We start from the raw sequence: 23,035 nt of genomic DNA, 5'->3' as shown, positions 1-23,035 counted from the left end.
TCTTCAAGCTTTGAATATATGCTGTTTGGACAGGTGTGTAGCACCATCTGTGGATCATTTTCAAAGAGTTATCCTTAATAATTGCTGATACAGTTTAAATGGTTTAATGAATAAAATTGCATTCTATAATGCTTTATCAATTTGCTCTCTCAAAACTGTCTACCACACGGCACGTAAATTTGCAACAGAAGTGAACATCCCTCCTTGGAGCATTGTATACAGATGACTGGCATATTATGCTTTGGGATGAAATCACGTATAGTCAAAACAACCTTTTAAAAACTGGAAAATGGCGTGTAAAAAGCACAGTATAGCACTTACTGGTGTATGATGACTGTTTTTAAGCTCCCAAACTTACTGAAGAAAACCTGGTGCAGAAAGAGCTTTTAAGCTCTCTGCTGTCTGTGCATTTAATTTGTGTGATTTCAACTAGCCACGCTTCAGCTGCATAAAGTTGAAATCACATAGTCTTATCTGTGCACAAGGTGCAAGTCACCTCTATATCCTTGATATTTTACTCTTAAGGCAGGCATTTAAACTTAGGCATAGTAAATTTTGTTGACAGTTTTTGATGTATAAGAGGTGATCAGTTGTAATAAAAATCTTTACATGAGACCAGCTTGTGTGAATAATCTAGAAAGTGGCCTTTATTGTAGGACTGAACAAAGGATGTTAATGCAAGGTCAGAAAGAGCGATGAAGTGGGGAGAACAAAGACTCTTCCTTTGCTTCTTGTTCTTCAAATTGGAGATACTGAGTAGAAGTTCAAAGTTTGCAACCTTGAGTCGCTGAAGTTGAGCAGATAGGTGAATTCCAAAGTCAAGGTCCTCTGACACAGTTGTTTTAACTTCTTGCAAAAATGATTTGAAGGCAGTTAGTTAGATTTCTTAAATGTTTTAAACATTAAACCAGCTCTTCTGAGAAGCCCTTAAGTTGCTGGAAATACTATGCTGCAAATTCCTTTTATATCAATGTCACAAGGCTTTCTCTCTCTGGCTTTCTTGGTTTCCTGCCTTGGCAGTCATATTGGAGGCCTTGTTTGGTCACAGTAGCAGTCTTCCAAGTGGGACAAGTACCTGAACAATAAGTTGTGAGGAGTTTCTTGTATGTGAGCAATAGCCCCAAAGGATGTGAAATGTTTGGTGACTCCGGTTGTTTTAGCATGGTTAGGGGAGCTACATTTGTGGTGATGGTCAGAGCATGCTTCCATTTAGCTCATGAGACGTCCCTCCCTCTTCCCTAGGTTCAATTCCTCACATTTCCAAATAGGAGATTCCTGTCTGAAACCTTGAAGAGCTCCCCCCAATCAGTGTAGAACAGACTTCCCTAACCTTGTGTCCTCCAGATGTCTTAGACTGAAAGTCCCAACTGCCCCAGTCAACATGGTCAATAATTAGGGGTGATGGGAATTGTAGGCCCAAACATATTGAGGGCACCAGATTGGGGAAGCTTGATGGAGACAGTGTTCTAACTAGATAGCTTCTTATTTTCCTATATAAGAGTGCATTCTTCCCCCTTTCTCCCACTTGGAAAAAAATGTGTGTGAAGTGTCATTAAATTGGCGGGGTTTGGGGGCACTTTATGTAATGACACAGTCTTCCATTAGCTTTTGGGGTTACAGGAAACCCTTCTGTTTCTGTACCTCTTGGGAAAAAGTGCTCATGTTGGTGCAAAGTTCTTGTTGAGCTAGGGCTGGGGAGACCAAGCTAAGATCTCCACTTAACCCTGAGAGGGCCTTCTCAATGTTTGCTCCCAGACTTTGGAACTTCCTTTCTAGAGAAGGTAGACTGCCTCCCTCCTTGGTGTCCTTCCGCTGGCAGGTGAAGACTGTTTTATTCTGATTGGTGTTTTGGAGCTGACTGATTTTTAAGGAAAGGACTCTCTGCTGTGCTTTTTTATTATTTGTATTTTAAAAGATTTTTTTTTATATACTGTTTTAACTCTAGTGGAGTTTACTGACTTCCTGATGATTCTGTTTACTGGATTCTCTTTTAGCTTTTTGTATTTTATCTGTGTTTTTTAAATTTATGTAAGCTTCCTTGAGACCCAGTCCGTGGAAAAGGTGAGATGATGATGATGATGATGGTGGTGGTGGTGGTGGTATTCCTCTGTGGATCATCTTGAGCCAGTCACTATTTGTCAGCCTTTCCTACCTCACAGGGTTATTGTGTGGGAGTGAAGAGAGAATCATATATGCTGCCTTGAGATCCTTGTGGAAAGGTTGCAATATACATGCATACATTCATAAGGACATATATGTTGCTTTGAGTTTGCATCTGTGATGCCATATACCAGCCCTGTTCAGTAGCTCTCAAGGGCATTTTAATCACAGTTTAGCACATGGTATAAGAACATCTGATGTCTGTAGCATTTGCAGAACTAGAAAGCTGTAGACAAGATCACCCCGTTTGAGATACTACTGGGAACCCTATATAACAACAGAATATTCTATATCTCTGTGTGTATTCATTAATAATTTCTCCTTGCTTAGAGATGCAAATGATGTAAGCCTTTTCCCCCCTACTCCTTTCCTTTGTCTTCCAGGGCTCCAGTGCGTCTGCTGTGGAGAAAGAGATTGGTGTAGAACAGATTCCTGGGGATGAAAATTACTTTGGCTTGGTCAATGTGAGTAGCTTTTCTATGTCTGGGTTTGTATTTAATAATACCTTCTTACTTCCACCTTTTGGATTCTAAAATGAAAAGTATTTGTTCCTGAGCAGCTTCAGTCCGTGGGTGCTGCTACTGATACAAAATTGAAAGAGGCTTAAATTAGCACCCTGTGATGGGCAAGCTCTATCTTTTTATCTATATTTATTTGATGAGCTTAAAAAAAAGCAAATTAAAGAGAGTTGGTTTTTAAATATCTGTTGCTTTCCTTTTGGGGCAAATGCTAAGTATTTACAAAGACATGCTAGAGTAGAGAATACATTTCAGCGAAACTTTTTACCGCTGATGTATTGTAATTATTATTTATTAAATTTATAGACCACCCTTCATCCAAAGATCACAGGGTGGTTCACCACTTAAAAATACTAAATGAGAACACAAAATACACAATAAAACAAAAACAAAGCAAAACACCCTCCAAATGGCTGTAGAATGTTGAATCAGTCAGAGGCCAGACTGAGCAGGATTTAACCACTCACCTGTCAGCTGTTAAGTGGGGATTAAGTCCTGCTGGGAAAAGGCAACCACAACAATGCAAAATTCAGAACCACTCTCCTGCCCATCAGCTGATGTGATGTTATTTGATTGGCAGGTGGGCACGGTTGAGGAAATTGTCCAAATTGGACCTCTTATTGAGATAGTCTTGACCTATGGCTGCCTCCCAAGTAGTTTTATGTATTTAAGCGTCTTTTTTCAACTGTTTAATATTTAATAATCTCTAAGTTGTATCCAAATGTATAAAACATAAAAACAGTAAGACAGTATCAATAAAACAGATATGTGACATAGAAACCATTAAAGCAATATTGTACAGATAAAAACAGAATTTCAATAATAGCAGGATCTAACCTTATGGGTCAGTGGAAACCTGGGCAGAAGGCTACATCTTTGCAAGGAGTCAGAAGCAACTCATGGATGTTGTTTTGGCATGGGAGAGGAAAGAGCATTTCATGCAAGGATAACTTGATTGAGTATTCCCTCAAAGGCGCAGTGTAGACTTCAAAACTTTTGTTCAGTTGTCATGTCAAATTGATGAAACTGGTGGCATGTTTTGTGACAACAATTTCAGGTGTGAAACAACTTTACAAGCTGGCTTGTCCTCCCTCGGGGTAGTCAACAGCCATTCTAGAACTTTGACATTGGGGGAGATGGAAGGCAAGCTTTGGTTACAATACAAAGAGCAGGATAGCAGGAAGAGGATCCCCAAAAATGCTTCTTACCACCCGCAGTATTCACATGGACAAATGTTTGACATAATATTTCCTGCAGTGGTTTTTTGCTCCTCCTCCTGCCTTTTTTGGTCAGAAGGAGCTGCTTCTTCAGTCCTACTGTTTTATTATCCTTACAGGTCCTCCGTCATGTTTTGTAATGATTTGAAAGGCAGCATTACTTCCTGGAAGTGTGCCAAGTTTTAAAGGCTGCGTTTCGCTCTACGCGGGGCTGCCCTTGAAGCTGTCCCAGAAACTTCAGCGGGTGCAGAATGCTGCAGCGAGGCTCCTCACGGGGTCTCTGCCATGGCAGCATATTCACCCAGTGCTTTTCCAGCTGCACTGGCTCCTGGTGGAGTACAGGGTCAGGTTTAAGGTGCTGCTTTTGACCTTTAAAGCCCTTCACGGCCTAGGACCCTTGTACCTACGGGACCGCCTCTCCCGGTATGCCCCACGGAGAGCCTCAAGGTCCATAAATAGCAACACCCTAGAGGTCCCAGGCCCCAAGGAAGTTAGATTGGCTTCAACCAGAGACAGGGCCTTTTCAACTCTGGCTCCGGCGTGGTGGAACGCTCTGCCTCATGAGACCAGGGTCCTGCAGGATCTGATTTCTTTCTGCAGGGCCTGAGTTGTTCCGCCTGGCCTTTGGCTTGGGGCCAATTTGATTCCCTCCCTCCCTCTCTTTCTTTTTTCTTTTCCTTCTCCTCCTGCGATGAGGCTACATTTTAATATTTTAATGTTCCATTATTTTAATGTTGTATTTTATTTTATTTTTAAGTTGTAATCATTCATCTTGTTTTTATTATTGCTTGTAAGCCGCTCTGAGCCCGGCCTTGGCTGGGGAGGGCGGGGTATAAATAAAAAAATATTATTATTATTATTATTATTATTATTATTATTATTATTATTATTATTTCCACTTGTTATCTTCGTAGACGCATATGGGATGGCTGCGAGAGCCCATCACCATGATGACTTGCTTCCTTTACAGCCAGATTTTATGCTCCAGGGCTAAAGCCTTCTTGCAGGTCTCTCAAGTGCTTTAGAGCAAGCTGAGGTTTTTGTCTGCTTCGTTGTTGCCTGTTTAGCTGCTTCTGAGATGTGACATGGGAGATATCATCATGAATCTGCAGGATTTAAGCAAATGCTAAACATTCAACTTTGAAGCAGGTGCAGAGCACTCCAGTTTTGATCAGTGCATTAGTATTAGAGGAGGTATTTAACCTTTTCCGACTTGGATGTTATCCTAATTTAAATTGCCTCTCTGAAGCTGTGAGCCCTGTAGCAGAGAAATAAAGAGGTAAGGCATATAATAGAATCATAGAACTGTAGATTTAGAAGCAATGTTCGAAACTCCTATTGTTCTAGGCGCATTTTGTGACAGGGAATTTCATTAGCGTGAGCACTTTCTGAGCTCTGGGCACAATACTGCTCCTAAGATTTCAGATTAAAATTGCAGAGTGGAAGGAAAGGAGAACCTTTTTCTGCCTCCCCACTTCCAGCTACTCTCTGAAGACTGGAGAAGAGACCCCCTTAAGAATATTAGGAGGTGGGCAGGGGAAGGACTAGACCATGTGAAAAATTAACATAATATTTTAGCTGCAGTTTGTTCATTTTCAGCCTTGTTTCCTTGTTATAAAAAAGCACACCTAGACATTCCATTGTTGTTCCCATAACCTACGTTTAAGGTGCCATTTAGGTCCTAGCTTTCATATCTCAGTTTCTACCACTGGTTGGAAGGGATCCTGAGGATCATTCAATCCATGTACCTGTGTATTTTCTCCTTTTGGGTAGGAGGTCGGTTTTGTGCTGAACTAGATAGGCTTCTGGTCTGATCTAGCAGGCAGGAGGTGATCCACACTGCTCCAGGCAATTTATCTGTGTCTAGGTTTCAAGACTGAAACTCATTCAACAATACATGACTAGGCAATGCTCTGAGCACATTCATTGGCAACTCTGCAAACAGTGGTATCCAAGTCACTGTGGATGTGAATGATTCTGACTTCAAATTGCCTAACAAATAAGCAATAATAGACCTCTATGGAATTTTCAACACCCACTTGCGGGCTGCCTTTTGGAAATACCTGTTGAGAAGGTATGGTCATATGGATCACATCTTGCCAGATCAAAAGAACTGCTCTGGCTGCAGGCCCATTTCTAAACTCATTCTAATATACTGCTTCTACTTTTGTAAGTCCCTAAATATGTTGAAAAGGGACGCGGGTGGCGCTGTGGGTTAAACCACAGAACCTAGGACTTGCCGATCAGAAGGTCGGTGGTTCGAATCCCCGCGAAGGGGTGAGCTCCTGTTGCTCGGTCCCTGCTCCTGCCAACCTAGCAGTTCAAAAGCACGCCACAGTGCAAGTAGATAAATAGGTACCACTCCGGCGGGAAGGTAAACAGTGTTTCCGTGCGCTACTCTGGTTCATAAGGAGCGGCTTAGTCATGCTGGCCACATCACCCGGAAGCTGTAGCCCGGCTCCCTCGGCCAATAAAGCGAGATGAGCGCCGCAATTCCAGAGTCGGCCATGACTGGACCTAATGGTCAGGGGTGCCTTTACCTTTAAATATGTTGAAACTAGTGTACATACATCTAGGCAGGTTCTCTTGCGTGAACCTGCCTAGATATATTATGCCTAGAATGAATGAATATCTATATCTATATCTATATCTATATCTATATCTATATCTATATCTATATCTATATACCGTACAATGGTACCTTGGGTTACATACGCTTCAGGTTACATACGTTTCAGGTTACAGATTCTGCTAATCCAGAAATAGTGCTTCAGGTTAAGAACTTTGCTTCAGGATGAGAACAGAAATCATGCTCCGGCGGCGCGGCAGCAGCAGGAGGCCCCATTAGCTAAAGTGGTGCTTCAGGTTAAGAACAGTTTCAGGTTAAGTACGGACCTCTGGCATGAATTAAGTACTTAACCTGAGGTACCACTGTACTTTTCCGTGTATGATGAGTTTTTTTACTCAAAATTAATGTTAAAAATGGGGGGTCGTCTTATACATGGATAGTGCAGGGGTGGGGGGACGGTGGATTGGTTGCAGCCACGAACAGGAGTTTGTTAGTGGCGATTGGGTGGGTGAATAGTGTCTGCTGCAAGGGCTGCTTTGGATTAGCTGTTGCTGTGTAAATCGGATGGGTTATGTTTGTTTGCATCAAGGGCTGCTGTGGATTGGCTACCGCTGCGGCAAGTGGGTGTGCGGTTGCTGGCTTCTGGTGGCGAGCCGGCATACACTTTGTGTGCTCTGTGGCTCATGCGATTGGTAGTGTTTGTCAGTTGGGTGAGTGATTATCGGCATATCCCCCCCCCACCTCAATAACTTCATCCCCAAAAGAAGCTCAACAACTCTGAGCCATCTCCCCCCATTTTCTTAAATTGTAGTCCCCCAAAATAGTCTTATACATAGGGTCTTATACACACACCTACGTATTATTATCACCCTTGGTGTTGACCTTCAGAGTTGAACCATGACAGGGCCTTATGAGTTGTGATTCCCCAGTCTTGGAATCAGGAAGGCTTGCCTGGCAACAGGACTGATGTCTTTTCTGCGTCAAGTGAAAACCTGTTTATGACCTTTTAGATATTTATGTTCTTTAGTTTGCTTGATGCTATAGAACATTAGGTGCTGTACTTTTATTGTTGTCTTTGTGTGCTTTTGAATTACTGCTCGCTGTTTGGAAAGCCTTCAGACGTGAAAAACAAGAAAAGAAAGTTTCTAAATAAGTTAACTAGCCTGCAAACACTTTTAATGGCGTTAAAATATTTGTATTACACGTTAATATTTGTATTACACTGACAGTCTGAAAGAACCAGCTCCTTATTTTTGTCAATTTACAAAAACTTATTCGTTGCTAGAAATGACTGGGCAAGTGTAGATTCCCCCCCCCCCGTCTCCCCAAGTTTGAGGGGCTTTATTGGACCTGTGCACTCTATGTATGGGCCCTGTACAAATGTCTAGTGTTCGGCAGGGTAGATATGTTGGCCTAGCATTGGGTAGCATGAATCTTCCATTGGGGCTGCATGCTTTTATATCTCTAGGACTCTTATTGGAAGTTGAAAACTCAGATGCCACAACTAGAAAATCATGCACCAGCAAGATCACTCCAGGGAGAAATAAATAATTTAATAAATGAAATACATTTTGCACACATTATTTGGCTGCATGATCTAGTAAGTTAGAGTTTTTCATTCGCAAGTGCAGAAATGCTGCAGTTTTCACTTTTTTCTAGGGTGCCCTAATTATGAAACAACAGATTGGTAGGGAAGCAGTAACAGGATTCACAGAGCACCATAGGCATAGCCAGGATTTTTGTTAGGAAGGGGCAGGACTTTTGTTAGGGTGGGGGGCAGAACCAACGTGATTGGTCAGTTAAGTATTTCTATTTTCACTTGATTGGTGGGGGGGCGCTCAACTGCCCGCCCCGCTTGGCTATGTCCATTCAGAGCACTTATTACCAGCAGGGACAATGGAGGGGAGTTTCGGTGGTATGTTGTTGTTTTTACATATCACCTTTCTTCCAAGGCAACTAAGGCAGTTCACAATATTAAAACACTAAAACAAATACATGATATAAAACAAAGACCCACAGAGGCCTCTCACGCCAACTGGGAGCTGGTGATATGTGTACTCCCTGACCACAGGCTGATATGTGTGCTCCTTGGCCTGTGGTCCTTCATTTCTGTTAGAGCATGCAGGTCTTCAGCAGCCGTAGGGTAGGAACTGCCACAACATTTCTCTAAGGCAGCTGATGGTTCTGTGATGAGCTGTTGGTCTTGGACCTTTTCTTTTGCAGGGATGGTGGCAAACATTATTTTTCCACCACTGTTGTGACCTTGGAGTGTTGTCCAGTGGGGTTTTTCCAGTTGGGGCCTCCTTCAGCTTGGCCCAGCAGATGATGTGAAGGAACCATCATGCTGTGACATGTTTGGCAGTGTCTTTGGGGGAGGGATGAAAGTGCCGTATGCAGAGTTCTTACAACTAGCAGGCTGACTTCTGTTGATGTAGAAAGGGATCTAATTCTTCAGTGGCTTGAGGGTCAAGCACTACAGGATGCATCCTTCCTTGCTAGATTCTGTATCTCATCAGCCCCTATCCTCCTTTTTTCCATGAAATGAGACAGCCTTCAAATGTGACAGATGCAAAACAGCTGCTTCTAGCTATCTCCGGCACATTGCCAATATATCCTTGTAAACAGGAAATGTGAACTGGATGTCTCATTTTGCCCCCAAAGGCATCTTTCCCTGTCAAACACCAGCAACTTTGAATTGTTTCCCACCCACCTATCCCCTCTATAAGCTGGCCCAGAGGGAAAACCTCAGCCTGCTTGATTATTTGGAGCAATCATATCAGCTTCATGTTTCGGGGCGAGAGGTGGGTATTCTCAGCGGTACCACTCTGTGTCAGAAACCACAATCTTTGCCCTCCCCACAAGCCAGCTAGCTGCTTACTAGTCTTAACCCACGGCAAGAGCATTGCGTCTGCTCCCTCTTGAGCGGCATCTAGCAGGACAATTGTTTTTTTCCCTTCTCTGCCAAACCACATCACAAGGCTTTACAAGGGGTGTGTGTGTGTGTGTGTGTGTCTTCACCCAAGCCTCTACAAGTTACGCTAGAATTCCTCGTTTTAAATCTTATAAGTGTATCAGGATGAGGTTGAGGAAGGCTGACCAAAACGGGAAACACAACTTGTTTAACAGAGCTAGCAATTTTAAATGTTGCACCAATGACTTTGTTTCCACAGTATGTGCTATTTATTTCTGAGTTCTCCTCCTCCTCTGAGAGTGTGCATATGAGACTGAATTATACAGTCAAGCCATAAGTCCATTTAGCCAGCAGTTGCTTCTACACTGGCTAGCAGGGCTCTCTTTTTTCCCTGCCCCTTCAGCGGATTTGACTAGTTGACCTTGGGTTCCCATCCAGTTCTGTGATTCTGTTATTCTACCTCCTTCAGCTGGTGGGAGAGAAGAGATTGTGACCTGTGACTTTCTGCCCACAAACCAGGTGCTTTGCCACAATCTGTGCAATCAGGTTAGCCTTTCTGAAGCTAGCAAAAATGTTTATTCCCCACTTGCTCAGCTGTTATGGAACTATTTTCAAGATCACAGGATATCTAATTTTAGACCGGAGCCAAAAGTTCTCTTGAGAATTCTTGGTTTGAAATTGTGGAGGGGGCTGAAGCTACACACACAGCTGCACCCTTTACCTTTTCTATTGTTGCTGGTTTCATTATGGGAGCTACTACCCACACTTAACCCCCCCATTCCCCCCCCTGGAATATTGTTGCGCAATCATGTTGCATTGTTCCAAGGGGCATTCAGGGAGGGGAATAATAGGTAGCAAGAACATTTGCTGCCAAAACAAAGCTCTCTCCCCCCCAATCCCCCTCCCATTTTTCGACATATATTTTTATTGAATTTTAGTAATGAATCGGTTTTGGGGGGTGGGGATAAAGAAAAACTGTTTTTTAAAAGTAAGTTGTCACAATTTCCAGGAAAATAAATATAGGATACAGTTATGTGATTTACTAAGTGAGTACCAAGAGGAGGAGGACGCGTAGTCTGTCATTGCTAAGGGATCCATGGCCTAAATTAAAAAATAACATTTTTTTATTTCTAAAAACGAAGATTGAATGAATGAATAAACTTTATTACAGTCACAGGCCAGCATAAGAGAAACATATGAATAAAATAGTTGATGAATAAGAATTGTTAATTAAAACAGATACGAACTAAAAGACACACAGTTAAAACAACTATAAGGGGTAGAGCTTAGGGGAATATTGGTCTTGCAATATGGGCCTTCAGTTTAGGACTGGTTTCTAGCACAAACCATCCTTGGGCGAATATCCATCATGGCAGCGCAAAATCTAGCAACTGAGTATGTAACATCTGGGTTTTCATCCTGGAGTAGTAGGGAGATGTTGAGTTGTTCTGTGCATCCTGGGAATTTGTGCAGGATAGGCAGGATAAACCTGGCTCGTATGTCTACATAGTACTGGCAATGGAAAAGGGCATGTTCTGTTGTTTCCTGCTGCCCGGAGCCCCATGGGCATTTCCTCTCCTCATATGGTGTCTTCCTATAACGTCCTTCCTGAATGGCTGAGGGGAGGGCCTGACAACAGGCCACAGTGAAAGCCCTTCACTGTTTTGAGATTTCAAGGTTGGTTATATAGGGCATTTGGGAGGTGAGGTATCTTCTGGTTTCACTGATTAGAAATTTTGGGGACCTAGCTAGGCCAGCTTGGCGTTCTGTGTCTTCCACATGCTGTTTAATGTTTCTTTTAGGTTGTTCATGCCCCATGTCAAGTAAAATCTCTGTGTTGAAGCCTAGAGTAGTTATTATATTTTTCACAGCTCGTTTCCATGTTGATTGGAAATCATCCTTAATAGTCAGGGGAGCAAGGCTGCTCAGAAAGAAAGATAGTCTCAACCAGTAATTAAGAGTGGCAAGCCACACTCTGGCCTCAAATCTTATGGATCCAGTTTCAAGACGTATGGTAGCATTGGAGACATGTTTAGGCACTTGTAGAACACTATATAACAGCTGTGCAATCAATTTAGCCTCAAACAATTTGAGGGCTGCAGGTATATCGTGTCCACCTCAGGTACCTGAGGATAGCATTTGTGCTTCTGTGGGCATTCCCTGCAACGGAGTCACCGTGGGCTTTTCTGCTTCCCAATGAATGTTGGGCTAGACCCAGGTATTTGAAGCAGGTGACCTGCTCGATCTTGTGCCCATTGATGAACCATGCACGTGGTTTGGGCCTCTTGGCAAAAACCACAATTTTGGTTTTCTGGTAATTGAGCTCCAATAGGCCCTCCTTGCAATATGCTGCTTGTTGCGTCATCTGCGTAAAGCAGCACCGGAATATGCTTTCCTGTGAGTTTTGGAGGGTGGAAATTCATATATAAAAATTGAATAAAGATGGGGCCAATATGCATCCTTGCTTGACTCCCTTCTTGGTCTCTATTGTGTTGGATAGATGTCGCTGGAGGGAACAAGGCACTTTTAGCAAGGTCCCTTCATGTGCTGTGCGTATTAAATATAGCAAGCGTCTGTCAAGTGTGGAAGTCTCCAGTTTTCCCCATAGCTTTATTCTGGAGATGGAGTTGAAGGCTGCTCTGAAGTCGATGAAGGCCACCTAGAGAGAGACAGTATTACTAGATGAGTACTTCTCTATTAGGTGTTGGAGAACTAAGCCTTATAATATATATAATTATAATAATGGTTATAATACCATATTGGTCCGAATATAAATCATACCCGCAAATAAGCCGCACCTTTAAAATTTGCGGGTGTGGCCCACCTCCTGGCACTACTGCCCTGAATGGGGGGTGGCTGGCCTTGGCGCCCTGCTCCCCACACTGGTGCCAGTGCTCGATTCCACGCACGCTGCATGCCTGACTTCCAGCACTACCAACTCCTGGTACTACCTTCCCAAGCCAGCGCCGGTTGCCCCATCTCCACCCCCCATTCAGGGTAGTAGTGCCAGAAGCTGGGAGTGCAGCGCTCGGTTCTGAATATAAGCCGCACTTTAACTTTTCACAGTCAGAATTTGGGGGGCAAGTGCGGCTTATTTTCGGGACAATCCGGTAAACAGATAATTTAAAGCTAGCCTCCATCCCATTTCATGAAATCACATGCATTGTGCAGTCAGCCTCCGTCATACTCTGCTTATTTCCCTCATGCCCTTTCACTGCAGCTAGTTCAGGTACTTTTTGCCTCCCCCCCCCCCATTTTAGTAGACCTTGAATAAAAATTCTTCTTTTTTTGCTCTCTTTCTCTCCCCCCGCCCCCGGCTTTCTTTCATTTAGTTTGGCAATACCTGCTATTGCAACTCTGTTCTGCAGGCACTTTACTTTTGTCGTCCGTTTCGGGAAAAGGTTTTGGCTTACAAGGTCCAGCCGCACAAAAAGGAAACCCTTTTGACATGCCTCTCAGAGCTTTTCAACGACATCGCTACACAAAAGATGAAGGTGGGGGCCATCCCTCCCAAGAAATTTATTTCCCAGCTGCGGAAAGACAACGGTAACTAGACTTCTTAAATCTCCATGTCCACTTCAGTGTTATGCATCCTTGGGGGCCTTTCAGGTGTTACTTTAGTGGCTTGGGAGCTGCTTCCTAGAGGAACATGGAGATGGGGGGGGTGCAGAGAGGGTAATGTATTGGTTTGAGTGTTGAACTGGAATCTGGGAGACCAGAGGTCAAATCCTTATTTGACCATGAAGCTCACCTTGGGCCAGTCACTGCCTCTCAGCCAAACTTACCTCTTAGGGTTGTTGTGGCGATTAAACAAGGAGGAGAGAGCCACAAACAAACAAACAAGTTGTTGTTGTTGTTAAGTACCCGCCCTTCACCCTATTGTCCCAGAGCAGGTTACAATATTAAAGCACAACTGTAAGAACAGTTTAAAACAATTTACAATAACAAAAAGAAATCTGTAAGAAAGAATGGAACATGTATGGGACAGAAAAGGCCCAAAACAGCAGAGTGATGTGAGGTTTGTTGGGGCCCTAATCTTATTGCAGGAGAGAAGAAGCCACTCGCCAGTTCACTCCAGTGTGCTTTGTTATTCACCCCTCCCAATGCACACCCACAATAAAACATAAGTTAGAACTGTTTATAACTATTTATAATTTAGATCCTGCTGAGATCAATGGGACAAGATGGCCATGGCTTAGTCCCTCGTTGAAATAAATGGGACTTTAGTGCAGCTGCTTTAGCCTGGATCCTGCCCATTACCTGGATATTTGAGATGGGAAATTAGCTGCTGATATGGCGCTTGTTGACAAGTGCTGAAATTTATGATCCTGAAGGGATGGCATGAATGTACATATCCAGTGTTGAAAGAGTGGTTAATGGAAGTCTGGAAAATTAAAATGATGCCAAAATTAACTAAATTAAGAGATAACAGCCAACAGATAGCAACTTCTAATACTTTGTTCCCTTTTACTAATTTTGTGAACAATAGCGTACAGCCTGGATATTGAATGCTGAAACAGGGGAGTGTGTTTTCAAGAGGCATTTAAAAGTAACTACTGTGTCCACCACCTTCTGCCCTTGGGAGGGTGTACAGAAGGTTGGTGCCCATACTAAGAAGACCCACACCCTAGGTGTCATAGGGCAGCATCCCAGAGGCTTCAGTATAGCCAGCAAGGCTTTGTCTGAAGATCTTATCCATTGGCCAGGAATGTCTGAGGGGAAGTGGTATGCTAGGTATCCTGCTTCTAAGTTCTTTAAGACTTTATATGCCTTAGTACTGGGAATCTCCATAGTGGATCCGCACTTTCTCTGCTAGATCTAATATATGCGTATAAAAATACATGCAGCAATCAATCCAGCTTGGTTTAAAAGCGCTCTGTGCCTCAGCCAGTCAGCTGTGTCTTACCTAAGCCTTGTGTCCATTGTCAGTCTCTAAATAACTCTCCAGACTTAATGAGGCAGAGTGGAGCACCAATATCATGTGGCACAATTAAGAGGAACAGTATTACGCAGTGCATTTCACCTCCTTCTACCCCACCATACTTCATATTGGAAGTAACTGAAACTGTACGCTGCGAGTGACCTAACAGCATTTTAATCGCCCTTCCTTTTGTTTGTCTTGCACATCTTCATTGCCAGAACTCTTCAACAACACCATGCAACAGGACGCACATGAATTACTGAACTACCTGCTGAACAGGATTGCTGACTTACTACGAGATGAGAAGAAGCAGGAAAAGCAAAATGGCAAGCTGCGGAATAGAAGCAAAGGGGAGAAGGTGGACCGCACTTGGGTCCATGAAATCTTCCAGGGGACACTAACCAATGAAACCAGATGTCTTACCTGTGAATCTGTATGTTGTTGTTCTTTAAATCCCCCAAAGCTCTTCCTTATCCAACAATAAGCCATTAGAGTATGTTGGTCCATTGATTTCAGTCATACTACTCAGAGTATGACTTCTTTTCTTTTTGTTCATTTCTATCCTGCCTTTCCTTCAATGAGCTCTAGGTGGTATACGTGGTTCCCCTTCCCAATTTTATCCTCACAACAACCCTGGTAGGTTAGGCTGAGAGACTATAACTGGACTAAAGTCACTCAGTGACCACTCTCCCTTGGTGAGGTGTGATTCAGACTTATGCTACCACCTCCTGTGCATGCCTGTTTTTCACTTCTTGGTTCCTCACGATCACAGAGGAGGGGTTTTTATTGTGTGTTGTTTGCAATAATTTACTCTGTTATGGGATACCAGACAGAAGGGGCACAAGGTCCCACAATGATGTAGGAAAGCAGTTTTGCAAGAAGTGTGATGTGTCAGTATTGGATCAGAGGTGAAGAACCTCATCGGGGGAGTGGGGGCAAATCTGGCCCTCCAGGCTTCTCCATCTGGTCCTTAGAACTCTTCCTAGGCCACATCCATTACCAGACTTGCTTCTCACCATCCTTGAGTGTTTTTGCTTTGCTAGAATGTGTCCTAGCATGCTTGCCTGATGAATGCTAGAAATTGACATCTGTTTATTTGCCTTCTTCACCTCTGGCACCACCCACTAGTGCCGTGTGGCCCCCAGAAGGTTGCCCAAATAGAATATGGCCCTCAGGCTGAAAAACATTCTCCATCCCTGTGGTAAATGCTGGGGAGTCTAGTATGGTGATAACTTTGGTCTTACCTGTTTTATTACATTTTAAGTGTGCTCTTCATTCATTCTGGATCCCATAATGGGATACAAATAATATTTAAACAAAACAATTGCTACATCTAACCAATAAAACACAGTTTAAATAAAATAAGGAACACAGCAGCCGCCAAAAAAATTAAAAGAAAAGTGTCAAGCAAACTTTCTTTGCAATGGCCATTAACTACTCAGAGACCTTGAACAATCAGATAACTCCAAAAGCTTGGGAGGATGAGTGATTTTTTAAAAAGCAGGTTCCAGAAGCCCAGCAACACCAAGACCATCAAGCTAGGTGATTGGTGGCACGTCTTAGGTATTCCAGCAAAGGCCTTGTATATTTAGCTTCATGGCTAGTATGCTAACGAAATGAAAAAATGAGTCAAATAAGAAGGTATGAATATGTTGACTACTTTTTTTGGGGGGGGGAATCTAAGGTAATCCACACCATACATTTAAAGCACATTTCATGCGTATGACTCCCCGCGAAGAAGCTTGGAAAATGCCATTTGTTAATGGTGCTTTGTATTTCAGATCTGTTAAGAGTAAACCACAGCTCCCAGGATTCTGGGAACTGAGAGCCATGTGCTTTAATGTGTGGTGTGGATGTCACCTGTCTAAGATAACCAGGGGAGATTTAAGGTGAGTTCCCCATAGACTGAAGGAGTAGAGCAGCCTTCACCACAGCCTGATACCTTGTTGATGTTTTGGATTGCAGCTCCTATCAGCTGCAGCCGATACCCTGATGGGAATTGTAGTTCAAAATATCTGGAGGGCACCAGGCAGGCAAAGGCTGGAGTAGACAAATGGCTGTAAGCCATGGCAGCTATATGGAACAGTCAGTGTTATCAGTTTTGCTGGTTTTTGCCATCGTACTTTAGATTTTCTTGATACATCTGCCTTATCACTCTTGGAAACAGGTTTGAAGTTAAAATCTACTTCACTTGATCCAGCAGGGCTCTTCTTAAGATGCATTTCAGTCTGAAGAAGATTGAAATAGGAACCAGTTAAGTCAGCCAGCCATTAATTTGCATCGTTTCCTGGAACAAATCCAGTCAATCAGCATGTCCTGCATCCAAGGAACTACATGACTTGCTTTGGATGTGTTTCTCAAAGAGTCCCTTCTGCTATATGGTGAATTGCCTTTGAAAACAAGAGATGAGCTTCCAAAGCAGTGTGTGGGTGTGTGCGCGCGCATGCGCACGTGTGTGGGGCTCTTAAAATAGCTCTCTAGATCCTGACCTATTTCGGAAAAGTAAAGTCCTAGGCAGAGGGGGGAATCTCGAGTGGGCTTTTAAACTTAATGTGCTTTAAAAATAGCATTGGTTTTGATACCTGCTCCATTCTAAAGGGATCTTCTCAGCCGACATGGCGCAGGTTGTGAAAATTTGGTTCTGCGGCAATTGCCTTTCGCCAGTGCAAGGCTTTCCAAAGGCCAAACTAAATATAACCCCACTCACACAATTAACAGTTGTGTGAATGGTTTGTTTTTAAAAATATAAATAGCAATCACAGGTGAGCTGAATTCAGAGCCAATCAAGGGAGTAGTGGGGAGGGCTTTAAACCTGAACATGCCCAGCTGCAGTCCCTGTCTGGATTGGATGGGGGAAGTTGCACATCCCTTTGCACTGGAAAGAAGGCTTCCATTTGCACCACTGGAATTGCTGATTGGACAAATAGTGTTCTGCTTAGTTTGTCATTTTATATGGGGAGGTGTTCTGAGTGGATGAAACTACATGTAGCCTGCAACTGCCCCTTATTTTGAGAAGAGGCTGAGCAGCTATCTGGAAGATTCGGGACACATAAAAGGAAGTATTCCTATGCAGTGCATAGTTAAACTAAGGAACTCACTCACACAGGAGGCGGTGATCATCACCAGCCTGGATGAGTTTAAAAGAGGAATAGACAGTTTCATGGAGGAGAGGCCTATTGATGGCTATTAGCCATGATGGCTGTGCTCTACTTTCACAGTTAGAGGTAGCAATGCTTCTGAATACCAGCTGCTGGAAGACACAGGAGGCGACTGTGCTCTTGTGCTTAGATCCTGCCTGCTGGTTTCTCACAAGAATCTTGTCTGGCCACTGTGAGAATAGGATGCTGGACTAGATGGGTTCCTGGCCTGATCCAGCAAGCTCCTCTTAAGCTCTTATCTTCAGCAGTCTTCAACCTTTTCAGACCTGAAACCTTTAACTCCAACCAGCAATGTGAATCTCAGACTGGAACCCATTTGCAGCTTCCCATTGTGGCTACACAGATTCCTCTAGGAAGCCCGCATCAGGCTGTTAGGGCAATAGCCCGCCTCCTGGTTTGTTTGTTTGTTTGTTTGTTTGTTTGTTTGTTTGTTTGTTTGTTTGAGCACCAGATTTAAAATACAATAGCTTCTAAAAATGGAAGTTTTATTACAGCAGGGGAGGGGAACTAGTCAGGGATGAAGGGAGTTGAAGTCCAGCAATTGATCCAACATGTCCCCCAGTATATGAAGAGAGGCAATAAGAGGCAGCATGGGGCTCATCATTGATTCTTTAGCATCTTTTAATTATTCCTTGTCTTTATTTCTCACTGCAGACATACCAGTTTGACAGTCATTCCTTCTCTGCAGGAAAACCCTAGGAATTGTAGTGTGGGGGCAGGGGAGCAAACTACAATCCCTGGGGTTTGCAGGGGGCAGGGGGAGTTATGTCACATAATTTTGTTGTCTGTTTCTTCCTTGCCTTCCTTTCTTCCCTGCCTTTCTGTTTATCTCTTTAAAAAAATAAGGATGAAAAAATTAATAAAAAAACAAATGTTAGTGGAACTGGTATGCCCCTACTGAGGTCAGGTCATGACTAATTTGGGGGTTGCAACCCATTAATAGAAAGCCAGTGGTCCATAGCTGCCTTCCTCAGTCTAATGCCCTCCAGATGTTTGAGATTACAACTTCCGTCAGCCCCAGTCAGTATCTGGAGGCTGTCAAGTTGGGGAAAGCTGATCTATAGCATATGAATCTGTATTATAAGCTGTGGTATTGATTTATGAGTGCGAGAGGATGCTGCGTGTCAAATGATGCTTGACTGCATGAGATCAAAGAGCCGTGTCCGTCATTCTCTGCAGTATTGCCAAGGATTCTTGGGTACTCCTGTTTGGTTCTCCCCTTCCTACCACTTTTCATTGCTTCTGTGACCACCCCTACTCATACTTCCATTTGAGTATAGGCAATCCTGTGCGGGGGTTCTGCGTGCATTGGCGGAGCTTGCATAAGCCCGCTTGCCCCCGCTCTGTCCCTTTGCATGATGTTTTTGTGGTATTTGGGGGCTACCTCCAGGTTTGGCAGTGTGCAGTTGGTTTGGCAGTGTGCGTGATTGCACATTATTCCGACATGCCTAAACCGGAAGTTGCCTGTATTAAAGATGTCTTCTTTCTTAAACTTGAAGCATGACTACTAACCATGGTGGCTGTCCTGTGCCTCCACAGTCAGAAGCAGTGATGCTTTTGAATAGCAGTTGCTGGAAACTGCAAGAGGGGAGTGTGCTTTTGTGCTCACATCCTGTTTGTAGATTTCCCACAGACACTTGGTTTGCCATTGTGAGAACAGGATGCTGGACTAGATGGACCAGTGGTCTGATCCAGTAGACTTTTCTTACGTTTTAGCATTTCTAAACTTGCTTATTTTTATTCCATTTACCCTGCCTCTTTTTTTCTTTTTTCTTTTCAAGGTTAGCAGCAAAGATGAGGACTTTCTGGACCTTTCAATTGATGTGGAACAAAATACATCAATAACACACTGTTTGAGGTATTTTATTTTTTAAAAAAACCCAAACACCTCAAGAGCTTCCCAGATAAGCACTTGTGTAATGCTGTCAATATATGACACTTTACAGGAGCCTTTTGCTAACCTCCGGATCATAGAATCCTAGAATTGAAGAGTTAGAAGGGACCCCAAGGGTCTAAGGCAATCCCTTGCAGTGCAGGATTTACAGCTTAAAAATCCCTGGCAGGTGACAATCCAACCTCTGTTTAGAAACCGCCAGTGATGTTTTGGCGATGGTTGTGCTCGCTGGAGTTGATGGGAGTCATAGTCCAAAATGTTTGGAGGTCATCATGAATACTGTTTTACTGAGAGATGTCATTAAAAAGTTGTATCCTTCCCCAAGGAACATATCCTCTAAATTTCAACAGATGGGTGGAGTGGGGAGAAAAGCCAGAGTCCGCATAGCAAGCATGTTGGTGACTTGTGCAAGTCAGTTATTATTCTTATTGTATTAATTTAATTTCTATACTTCCCTATATCTGAAGGTCTCAGGGTGGTTCACATAAAATATCAAATACATAAAATCAAATCAAATCAAAACAACAACCCAATAAAAAACAAAAGCCCCAAAGAGCCAGCATTTTTAAAAAGGGTATAGGATGTAGATCAAGTCAGACAAAGGCCTGGTTGAAAAGGAACATTTTTGCCTGCCTCCTAAAGGTGTATAGTGAAGGCACCAGGCGAACTTCCCTGGGGAGAGCATTCCATAGACAGGGAGCCACTGCAGAGAAGGCTCATTCTCGTGTTGCCACCCTCCTGACCTCTCGCGGAGGAGGCACTTGAAGAAGGACCTCAGTGGATGATCTCAGGGTCCGGGTAGGTTCATATGGGAAGAGGCAGTCCTTGAGGTAGTTTGGTAGTTCACCATACCTCAGCCAGTGTGATGTATCAGCAGAGCATACAGAGCCCCAGCAGAATCTTCAGAGATTTCCTGCTCCCAGCAGAACAGCTTCCAGAGTCCCCAGGTACAAAGCAAAGTGAAACAGTACTATCTTCTATATAAAGTTCTTCTGGGCTTTGAAGTAAAGATAACGTGTACAGATAAATCCGCTAGCACTACCACCATGTAAAAACCACAGCCTCTTTTCTTGACTCTCACAGATTCAGAGTTGGATCCTGACAGCATCAGGACAGAACATGGACCTCAGGACATACACAAGACATACTGAAAGCTAGAGATTATTATACCCATCTCTGCACCTACCGATGGGAGGGTGAATGACTCAGCACCCTTATCTCAGAGCATCCAGACTTAGGGGATGTGCTTCCTCCAGACATGAGCCCAAGCACTGTCATTTAACCCATTGTTCACATCACACCAATGAAGGGATGAAAACGAGCAAGTTCACTTATGCTAGAAATGGGAAGCCTTGAGAACATAGGAAGTCATCTGGGGCTCCTTTGGAAGGAAGGGCAGGATATCAGTTCAGTCAATCAGGTAATCATCTGCCTTCTACTGAGTTGAGTAACAGGGCTGGACATGAATGCGACAGCACTCTGTGGTTTCCAGCATTCCACCATTGATAGCATTACCCTCATCCAACACATTATCGCCTGTGCAGACAGACTAGTAGTGGTTTTCCACAGATCTTATTTCTCAGCTCTCATTGGAGTTGCTGGGATTTGAGTTACAAGTTCCCTATCCCTGTGGTGCAGAAATGCGAGGAATGGAGCCTTAGGAACATGTGACAGAATAAATCATGTGACAGAGGAAGCTTCAGCCTCATCCTGCCGGCTGTCCAGTTTGTGGGCCGGATGGGATGTGAGTTTTCTCCCATGAACCTGAGTTTGCTATAGTATAAATAAAAAACAGTTTTATTTATCTCATAAAATTTATACACTGCTTGATTGTAAAACAAAACAATGTGTTTTACAAAACAAAACAAAAAAATATGAAAAGGAATTAACAACAATAATTTAAAACTTTCAAAAAATTAAAATTATGAATAAATTCAAAACAAAACTTGCACCACCTTTCTAAATATCTAGGTAGGCTTGTCTAAATAAAAGTGTTTCTGGCAGGTGCCAAAAACAGTACAGTGCAGGCGCCTGCCTTATATCAATAGGCAGGGAGTTCCAAAATGGAGGTGCTGCCACATTAAAAGATTTTAATGTATTTTTAATATTCTGTTGGAAGCTGCCCAGAGTGGCTGGGGAAACCCAGTCTGATGGTGGGGTATAAATAATAAATTATTATTATTATTATTATTATTATTATTATTATGTGCTTACAAATGCGGAGTAGGTATTAATGTGGCACCTGAAACAGTGCCAGTTCCACCAATTGAAATGGTTGAGTGGGTGTAAATGGGGTAAGGCACTCTCATAGGTAAACTGCTCCCCAGTATGAGGTATGAGCAAACAGGAGTTCTTGGTTGGTGGTGAAACGCCTGAATGTGCTAACTCAGTGGCTGCCAATTGGTGGTCCATGCAACCCACCCAGGGGGCCTGTGGCACATACCCGTCAGTTGTCCGGAACATCCGGTTTTGGGGGGCTGTGCTCTTGTGTGGGTAACATGACTTGCACAGGAGCAAGGTGCAGAAGACTCACATCCTGGTTTTGCACTGGGACTCATTGAGTGCTGTTCACATAACAAAAACTATGACAGAGATACCAACATTTTCAAAAGTAGGGGATCCATGGTTTTGACTTTTGAAAAATGGGATTCGCTAATTGCCCTAACTGCCCTAACTCTGATTTAACTTCCCATTTTTACAGGAAATTCAGTAATTCTGAGACTCTGTGCAGTGATCAAAAATACTACTGTGAGCAGTGTCGCAGCAAACAGGAAGCGCAAAAGAGGTAAGCCTAAAAGCTATTGATTGTTGCATTTTTATGTCACTTTCCCTCCTATCTGCTCAAGGCAGTAGGCATGGTTCTCCATCCCCTTTTGTTCTTACAATAGCCTTGTGTGGTAGATTAGGATAAGAAAAAGTGATAGAAAAGTCCATTCGGAATCTGAACCTGTGTCTTCCTTTGTCCAGCACTTTAATCATTAAACCACCCTGGTTCTCAATAAAAATAAGATAGGTTGGTTACAGTTCTCTTTTGTTTGAATTAGGGACAATACATTATATAGAGAGCCAGGTGTGTCTGCTGCAATACTATGAGTACAGAAAAACACCAAACATGATATTGTATGTTTACTGCTTTGGTGGTGGTGGTGGTGGGAACTCTCCATGCTACAAAGCAGCACTTATTTCAAAGCAACTGCAGTTTGGAACAATTTGTATTCCCTAGACTTTCTGTCGCTGAACCCCCTTTTTTTGCTTGCTTGTGGGGTGCCCCACTTTTGTGATGGATTTCTTGAAACTATGCCTGCTGAAATCTCAGGTGGTGGAAGGATGACTAAACTAAGTTTCCAGTAGTCGGCCATTGGTTGAGGGTGCACTGAAGAAGCTCTGTGCATGACTTTCAGAATCTGAATCAGTTGTTCAAACCTGTTTTTATAAAAGGTGATGAATGATTTATGCAAAATAAGAGACTGAACTCAGCAAGTTGCAGAATTCAGCAGGCACAAAACTTCGTATTCTTGATGCAGAGTGTTTGAAGGTTTACATGTGGAGGCTGCGACCCTGATAAGCTTCATCCTGTGTGACTTATGTAAAAGAAAGCTGTCATGTCTCAATACAAAGCAGGAACATATTTTGTGTTTTGAAGCAGAGCCAATCAAATATCTTCTGTTCAATATTTTCTCCTTTTGG

The 23,035-nt window shown here is 43.1% G+C and overlaps 1 protein-coding gene across 6 annotated transcripts in view; it reads left to right on the top strand.

Annotated features, from left to right (window-relative positions):
* The window catches only part of LOC307207495 (ubiquitin carboxyl-terminal hydrolase 12-like), a 50,657-nt gene that overhangs the window by 13,653 nt on the left and 13,969 nt on the right, over positions 1 to 23,035 (top strand). For 2 of the 6 annotated variants that reach the window (XM_079961442.1, XM_079961443.1), the window contains exons 2-6: positions 2,544 to 2,624; positions 12,708 to 12,921; positions 14,515 to 14,729; positions 19,236 to 19,312; positions 22,050 to 22,133. In XM_079961442.1, the coding sequence (XP_079817568.1) occupies positions 2,544 to 2,624; positions 12,708 to 12,921; positions 14,515 to 14,729; positions 19,236 to 19,312; positions 22,050 to 22,133 (671 nt within the window). The other 4 variants (XM_079961446.1, XM_079961445.1, XM_079961444.1 and 1 more) reach the window with 4 other exon arrangements.

The sequence above is a fragment of the Podarcis cretensis genome, assembly GCF_951804945.1.
Source record: "Podarcis cretensis genome assembly, chromosome: Z".
Lineage (NCBI taxonomy): Eukaryota > Metazoa > Chordata > Lepidosauria > Squamata > Lacertidae > Podarcis > Podarcis cretensis.
Note: the sequence above shows the minus strand (reverse complement) of the source record. Positions and strands in the feature narration are given on the sequence as shown.